The 8,769-nt window shown below is 40.7% G+C and overlaps 1 protein-coding gene across 1 annotated transcript; it reads left to right on the top strand.

Moving 5' to 3' along the window:
- The first annotated feature begins 6,047 nt into the window (after positions 1-6,047).
- On the top strand, positions 6,048-7,235 carry LOC140235806 (craniofacial development protein 2-like). Its single transcript, XM_072315807.1, has one exon. The coding sequence runs from the start codon at positions 6,048-6,050 to the stop codon at positions 7,233-7,235; it is 1,188 nt and encodes a 395-aa protein (XP_072171908.1).
- The last annotated feature ends 1,534 nt before the right edge of the window (positions 7,236-8,769 follow it).

Genomic DNA, 8,769 nt, shown 5'->3' with positions numbered 1-8,769 from the left:
TATAGTTTTGGTTGAGACCTAATTTCAGGTTGTAACATTTTTTGGGTGAGATAATGAGAAACCTCTTGTGAAATATGAAAGAGCATGTAATTCCATGAGGAATTCAACGTTTATTTGATGAAAAGTGGTTTTGAAATGGCTGAGATATCCAAAAAAGAGCGATTGTAGTAAGTGTGGCACCCACACTTTATTACGATCGCTATGTTTTACTTTGTTTTTGGATGTTTCAGTCATTCCAAACCCGATTTTCATCAAATAAACTTTGAATTCCTCATAAAATGGTATGCTCTGTACTACTTCATAAGTGTTTTCTTGGTATCTCGCAAAAAGTTAAAAGCCCAATTCTCATCTCCACCAATACTGTACCATGTGAAAAATTGTACATGTGAAAAAACTGTACATGTGAAAAAAATGAAAGATATTACAAATACAATGACCTCCTGGTCTAAACAATCACTTACTGTTTTAGGATGAGTTACTGTGGTTCATTTTAATTATTGATGTCAAAATTAAATTATTTGTTGTTATCACTTCCTGAACCAAATTTTAAAACATTGACATATATAAATCGTCGTTTTTATTCGTTTATATGGGAAAATAAACCCGATAAAATAAATAGAAATCAAATGTGTCGGTTATATTGTCATGGTGGTACTAAAATGATTGATATTTTCATGCATGCTAAATCTCTTAAAATATCCTGGATAGGAAGGTTTATTTGTGATCCGCAGACTGAAAATTACACGTTCCACATGTTCTGTTCTTTCTTGCCCCAACCAGTATCGTTTCATTTATTTATGGGGTCATTGTACTACAAAAAACTTGCCAATGTAATGCCTAATGATTTTTGGAAAGAGGTACTTCTGGCTTTTTCAGAATTTCTACAAATCAATACACATGATAATTGGGCAAACCAGCCTCTTTGGAATAATCCTTTGATTAAAATGAATAATAACACTGTATATAAGTCTTGGTGTGAAAAAGGTGTACGTTTTTATAAATGACTTCTTAGATAATGATGGAAAATTTCTTTCATATTTTGAATTTCAGAGGAAGTTTGGTATACAAACTAACTTTCTTCAGCACGGTGGATTGTGTGATTCTATCCAATCATTTGCAAAAAACTGCATGTCGAAAATAACAGACCCTTTTCTTCCTCATGGTTTAAATGTAATACTGAAACATAAGAAAGGTTGTTCTGATATTTATCAAACGTTAAGACGCACGTCAAAACATTGTAACAGTTTTGTTAAGTGGAGTCGTATGTTGGATCTTGATGATGAAACATGGTCTTTATACTGTTTAATTCCTTTTCAATCAACTATTGATATTAATATGAGGTGGTTTCAATTTAAGATTCTCAATAGAATATTATACATGAAAGACGCTCTTTTAAAATTTGGTTTTGTAACAGATAAAAAGTGTACGTTTTGTAATGACAGTGAGGAAACCATAATGCATATATTCTGTTCATGTCCTTATTCAAATAATATATGGAATAAGTTTGAGCGATGGTTACTTTTGAAGATAGATAAACAAATTGTATTTACAAACCAACATAAGTTATTCGGATGTTATGGTCTCAACAACAGTGCATTAAACTGTATGATGATTGTTATAAGAAGAGAAATTTTTTCAGCGAAATTAAAAAAAAAAAAAACGTTCCGTCATTCGAACATATAATATCTGAGATAAAATGTTATTTTGAGATGGAAAAATGTATAAGTCAAATGAATAGTAGAGAACAAACCTTTGTGAAAAAAAATGGGCTCTATTTATTAAGTGCTTTTGAATATTTAATTAAAATTACATGATATTCATAGTGTTTTCAGGGTTATTTCTGCCAATAAAATAAAAGAATGATAAAAGTTATATGTTGTAAAAAAAAGTTAAAGAAATTTTGTTATTATATGTACAAGTGCAGTAGGCCACTGTTTGTCGATAACCAAATTATTATTCTGTTTTGTATTAAAAAAAAATATTTGTAAATGTGACTTTCTGAATATGTGTATGAATAAAACACCCTGTGGAAGGGAAAAAAATACTGTACCATCCCTTTAAGGTTGAACTCACGCGGGATGCTCACTTCTTGATGCACTAGCATCTCCGTACGTAGGAATATGTAAATACTTCATGTTGTATTTTGCCCAGGGAGGTGAGACGTCTCACCTCCCTGATATTGCCTCTTTATCACCATGCATGTATATGCAATCAATGTGCTTTTAAACACTGTTGCGTGAAAGAGAAATTTGTCGTGAATGCATACGTATTTGCTGAGTAATCATCAAGTAACAAAAATTGCTGCTGGTGGTTATGAAATCTGTATGAAAGGTGATTAAAGGGGAATTTACCCTGAATGTAATGTGCTAGGTAATGTAGAAATTTAATACAATTAGAACACATCTGTGAAGTTTGAGAAAAATCAGGCCATCCGTTCAACAGCTATGATTTGCTTAAAAGTTTCGGTACGGCCATCGCTGGACGAAAAGACTGCAAATATTCTTGATGTAACAGTATCTAGGTCAATGATAAAGAAAATATAAAGAATAACAGCATATTTTCATTTGTCGATCACAATGAAAGAGTGCTTGGCTTACCTCTTTCATAAGGGAGAAGGAATATTATTCACCTCAAAATGTCAGAGGCAGGGAAAACAGTGTATATATTGTCACTTTTTTGGAAAGTGAAATTTGTGAAATTCTCTTTATATTTTTTTTATTCATTGTTCTGTTATGTGACATCAAATTTTGAATCTCGCTCATGTTGGTCGGTAGACAGGGGAAGGGTTAAAGCCCTTCTCTGTCGAAGGCATATCTTGATTTCAGACATTTACAGTTCACGTAAAATGATATATATTGCACTTTCTTCAGATGTATAACAAGGAAGGGCACATAATATTTTGAGCGATCAAAAAACGATCAAACTTTGATGTCTATCTTGAGCAGCGTTCAGTTTTGCTCCTGTTCCACGGTCATGAGGAAAAGCGTCCGTTTCTTATTGATCGCTGGAGCTGACAGAGTTTAACCCTCTCGTATCTTTCCTAAATACACCTCGATTTTGCTGATTTATATCTCATGTAAAAAGGGTAATGCTGCACATTAGTCTCATATATGATACTAACTGCGCAATTATTTCCCCTGCTCAGTCGATAAAGACTCACTTTCAAAGTTTTACAGCCCCTGTAAAAGAGGAGATTAAATTTTCGCAAGACGTACAACAAGTACGGACAAATTTTTCTTTTAACAGGTAAAAACCATCAAACTCTCAGAGTTTATACATTCTGCATGTTCTGAGCGTTAGTTTTGCTCTTGCTCAAACATGTCAACCTGATTCTATAACAGTAGCACGCATTTTTATTGGTCACTGGACATGATCCGGGTGTTACAATTCAGGTCCCTGATGCTAATTTGCCTTGAACAGATTCTAATTCTTCCACGTCCATCCTGAAGAATGACCAAAACTCTCTTGTCAGTAATGACATGCATAGACCAGTAGACAGCCATAAATCCATCGCACAGCATGATAAACCATTCCTAAAGTTCACAACTCCAAGGAAAGCTCACTTTCATATTTATTGAGCCATAGTAATGTGGGATTCTTAAATAATATATATAAAGCATTAACATTGTTATAGTTGTAAGATACATGTAGATCTATTCATATTGACTGGCAGCGCAGCAGATGCTTTCTCCACTGAATCGCCGCGAGCCAAGAGTCATACACGAGATATCTCTTTCCTAAAACCATAGTTCACCTATATTTTAATTTAATGCAACTCTCGCCACGTCTGAAGGCATGGGTGTTCCGTTAATCATTCTGTCAATTAGAAAATGAAATCATTAATCTATTCATTAATCCGTGTATTCATTATCTATCCATTTAAACTTCGAGTTTATATTTTCATCGTTCATGAACATGATGAATAATCCTTCCTATTATTCATACAGGACACTATAGTGCAGGACGACACAGTTACTCTCGAATGAAGGTAGTTTTCCATTGGGGCCCTGGTATAAACATGTACACCCTGAATATATGTACGGACAAGAAATAGTACAACATACCAGATATATATATATATATATATATGAAATAATGAAATGAAATGAAATTTATTTACCGAACAACATTGTCAATACAGTCAAAACAGTGAATAGTTAAAGTACAGTATTTAAAAAAAAAAAACAGACAAAAAAAAATCCGGTAAATGCGTGTAGGCTAGTCGAGGCCATGCAGTCCTTTCAGTAAAATAGATTATATAAAGTATTTACAATATTTACCGAAGCAATGCTATATGAACATATTTACAGGTTTTCATAGGGGATCATTTCTACATTATTTGATAAGAGATACTTTCGTAATGATTTCCGGAAAGCGTTAAGGGTGTTCATCTTTTTTTACATCCTGTGGAAATCCTCTCCAAACTATACTGCCCACATATGACATGGAGTGTTTACCAGTTTCAAATCTGATTTTTGTTGGTTTATTATTCATATTTTTTTTTTAACCTTGTATCATAATCATGCTCAATTTTAAAACACAAATCGGCGACATCGTGCGGTAAAGTATTATGGATTAAGTCAAACATTACAGTTCCAATTACAAATTAGTATTGACCGATTCGGGTTCGTTGAGGGCAGCAGACATTTTACGGCACAGGGCGCAGCCATAGTGGGTGTATCAGCCGACCCCCTCCCCCCCCCCCCCCTGCTCTCCCCCACCCCGGGGCAACATGTTTACACGCACTTGTAACAAAGGTTCGCGCACTAAGCAAGCATTCGCGCACTCAGTTCGAGACGCCTATTGGCTAAAGCAGTTTTTCATTCTGCGCGCGTGCTAATGTAGGGAGAGGGGTGGGAGAGTGCGGAGGGGGGGGGGGGGGGGTCGGCTGATACACCCACTATGGCTGCGCCCATGCCAAAAATACACATAGCGCGTCACAGAATCGGTCAATAGTCTATAAACTTCAATCAACGTGCATAGATGGCGCTATAGAGAGGACTGCAACACCCTTGACATGTAGTCTGACATTTTGATATGCGTCACACAGATGCCGCGACAGCACAATACACCTGTACTGATAATGTAAATAGAATTATATCTTATGGACCTGCTTTGATCTAGAATACAATGTAACGTTAAAGCTGTGAAGTGTAATACAAAATCGAATGTATTATACTGTACAAGTATAAAATCGTCAGTGAGTAAAGTTTATACGGTGCCAAATGAAAATGTTATTCTTTTGACTTTTATCTTCCTCTCTATTATTTTTTATCTTTGCTTGGTTAATTATCTGCTTGGTTAATTACACGTATGGGCGGATGAGCTGCCAGGCAGCCAACGGCCATAGTGAAAGAGACCAAGTCGGATTCAACAACCAATAGTTGTTAGACTCTTCAGGGCGCGCCACTCCATATTCTGTGGACAGCGGTCGAAGGTTACAGCTATAATCCATATATCAGGGGAGGCAGGCCTCTTCAGCCCAGTTAAGCAACCTGCATACGAGAAGGACACTCCGATGTAAAACCTACGACTCAAGAACCTCGCTGCTACGTCCTAGCTTGCTTGGCTACAGCACACGAACCTTGGGTGTAAAGAGTGGGGTCAGTACTGCGCACACTGCACTCCACTTAAAAGCTCCTTTGCGCAGGCCCGAGGACATGTCCACGTCCTCCTCCCCCTTAAAGTCCTCCAGCGATGGGAAAGGGGCGAAAACGGCAGGTGAAAGATGTCACTGGCAGCCGCAGCTCCAATCCTACATGCAGGCGGTTCAGGATATTGGTCGCTTAATGCTGACCTGGAGACGACAGCATCATTCGGCAGCACCTTGAACGACCAAGCAGCCCTTTTTAGGGATAGCACTGCTTGCTCCGCATGGAGAGGGGCCTAGAAAAGGTGGCCTAACCAAAGCTCATCTCTTCTGACCTAGTTGGTTAACCGCGGCCAACGGACATCTTCCAAGCGGTCGAACAAAACAGAACAAAAAGGTCACACCTCCTTCAAAAGGTGTACACAAACTGAAGTTAGCATGTTGGAACGTCAGAACAATGTTGGACACGGACGGCCACAGACCTGAACGGCGGTCCGCCCTCATCGCTCATGAGCTCTCCAGACTTGACATAGACATAGCTGCTCTCAGCGAAGTCCGCCTTGCAGATGAAGGTAATCTCCAAGAACATGGTGCGGGCTACACACTCTACTGGTCTGGGAAACCTCGGTGTGAACGACGTCTATCAGGAGTTGGTTTTATGGTCAAGAATTCCATCGCCTCTAGGCTCGAAAACCTTCCTACAGGCCACTCTGACCGGATTATGTCCATGCGTCTCTCCCTTCGCAACGGTCAATATATCACTCTGTTCAGTGTCTATGCCCCAACCCTTCAGGCGGAACCAGCCGAAAAGGATAAGTTCTACACTGATTTGCGCATCTTCTCCCAACAAGTTCGGGAAGACGACAAGGTTGTCATCCTTGGTGACTTCAACTCCCGCGTTGGGAAAGACTCAGAAACCTGGTCAGGAATCCTTGGTAAACATGGCGTCGGAAAGTGCGACGACAACGGACGCCTCCTGCTGGAGTTCTGCACAGAACAACAACTAGTCATCACAGACACCCTTTTCCAGCAGAGGGACAGTTTAAAGACTACCTGGATGCACCCCCGGTCCAAGCACTGGCATCTACTGGACTACATTCTGGTTCGCAGGAGAGACCAACGTGACGTGTTTCACACCAGAGTTATGCCCAGTGCTGAATGCCACACTGATCATCGGCTTGTTCGCTGCAAGTTAAACCTTCATTTCAAGCCTCAGCTGAAATGCAGAGGGGCCCATCAGAAGAAATTCAATGTTGCTTACCTGCAGTCAGCTGAAGTGAGATGTAATTTTCAGACGAATCTCCAAACAAGGCTTGAAGATGAAAACCAATTCAAGGACATTTCTCCTGAAGTCTTTTGGGCTAGGATGAAATCAGCCATACAACAATCCTCCAAAGAAGTATTGGGACTCTCCTCCAGGAAGAACAAGGATTGGTTTGACGAAAGCAATCAGGAGATCAAAAAGCTACTTGCTAAGAAGCGATCTGCCCACCAGGCTCATCTCACGAATCCATCCTGTCCAGTGAAAAAAAGTGCCTTCCGTCTTGCATGCAGTCACCTCCAGCGCAAATTTGAGAGATCAAGAATGAGTGGTGGACAAACCTTGCCAAACAAACTCAACTTTGTGCCGACACTGGCGACCTGAAGGGTTTTTATGAGGCACTGAAGAGTGTTTATGGTCCCTCACACCAAGTTCAAAGTCCTCTTCGTAGCGCAGACGGCGAAGTTCTCCTCAACGACAAGACCTCCATCCTCACCCGATGGTCAGAGCACTTTCAGTCGCTCTTCAGTGCCAACCGCATAGTACAAGAATCTGCCCTGCTCCAGATTCCCCAACAGCTCTTTAAACCTGAGCTGGATGAACTCCCTACCCTCGAGGAGACACTTAAAGGCGATTGAACAAATGAAAATCGGCAAAGCACCAGGTGTGGATGGAATTCCCCCAGAGGTATGGAAGGCTGGTGGAAAAGCCCTACACATCAAGCTTCACGAGTTCTTCACGCTTTGCTGGAACCAAGGCCAACTACATCAAGATCTTCGGGATGCAATTATCATCACCCTGTACAAAAACAGAGGAGAGAAATCAGAGTGCACCAACTACAGAGGAATCACGCTGCTTTCCATTGCGGGAAAAATCCTTGCTCGAATTCTTCTCACTAGACTAACGCCTAGTGTCGCAGAAAGTGTTCTCCCAGAATCTCAGTGTGGTTTTCGCGCAAACAGAGGAACTGTTGACATGGTCTTTGCCCTCAGACAGCTTCAGGAAAAGTGCAAGGAACAAAACAAGGGACTTTACATTACCTTTGTTGACCTAACCAAAGCCTTTGACACAGTGAGTAGGAAAGGACTCTGGCAAATTCTGGAGCGCCTTGGTTGTCCCCCGAAGTTCCTCAATATGATCATCCAACTGCATGAAAACCAGCAAGGCCGGGTTAGGTATAACAGTGATTTCTCCGAACCCTTCCCAATTGACAACGGTGTAAAGCAAGTTTGTGTTTTTGCACCGACCCTGTTTACCATCTTCTTCAGTATGATGCTCAAACAAGCCATGGAAGAGTTCAATAACGAAGATGCTGTTTACATCCGGTACCGCACAGATGGCAGTCTATTTAATCTGAGACGTCTGCAAGCTCACACCACGACGCATGAGCTACTCGTCCTTGAGCTACTCTTCGCAGATGATGCCGCTCTTGTTGCTCATTCAGAGTCTGCTCTCCAGCGCATAACGTCCTGCTTCGCAGTTACTGCTAAAGCATTTGGCCTTGAAGTAAGCCTGAAGAAAACCGAGGTTCTTCATCAGCCGGCTCCTCGACAGGATTACCAGTCCCCCCACATCACCATAGGGCAACAGAGTCTGGAAAAACAACCACCTGAAAAAGCAGACAAAGATCAGCGTGTACAGAGCCGTTGTCTTACCAACTCTCCTGTACGGATCCGAGTCATGGGCCCTCTACCGGCATCACCTACGCCTTCTTGAGCGCTTCCACCAGCGATGTCTCCGCTTCATCCTAAACATCCACTGGAATGACTTTATCACCAACATCAAAGTTCTTGAGCTGGCAGAGACTACTAGCATCGAAGCCACACTGATAAAAACTCAACTGCGCTGGGCTGGTCATGTCTCGAGAATGGAAGACCATCGCCTTCCGAAGGTCTTGCTGTATGGTGAGCTCTCTTCT

This window comes from Diadema setosum, chromosome 12 (assembly GCF_964275005.1).
Source record: "Diadema setosum chromosome 12, eeDiaSeto1, whole genome shotgun sequence".
NCBI classification, from domain to species: Eukaryota; Metazoa; Echinodermata; class Echinoidea; order Diadematoida; family Diadematidae; genus Diadema; species Diadema setosum.
This window is presented reverse-complemented; position numbering and strand designations above follow the sequence as displayed.

Bases quoted from the DNA above. Each gene is read 5' to 3' on its own strand.
- LOC140235806 (XM_072315807.1), top strand. From the start codon at position 6,048: ATGTTGGACACGGACGGCCACAGACCTGAACGGCGGTCCGCCCTCATC.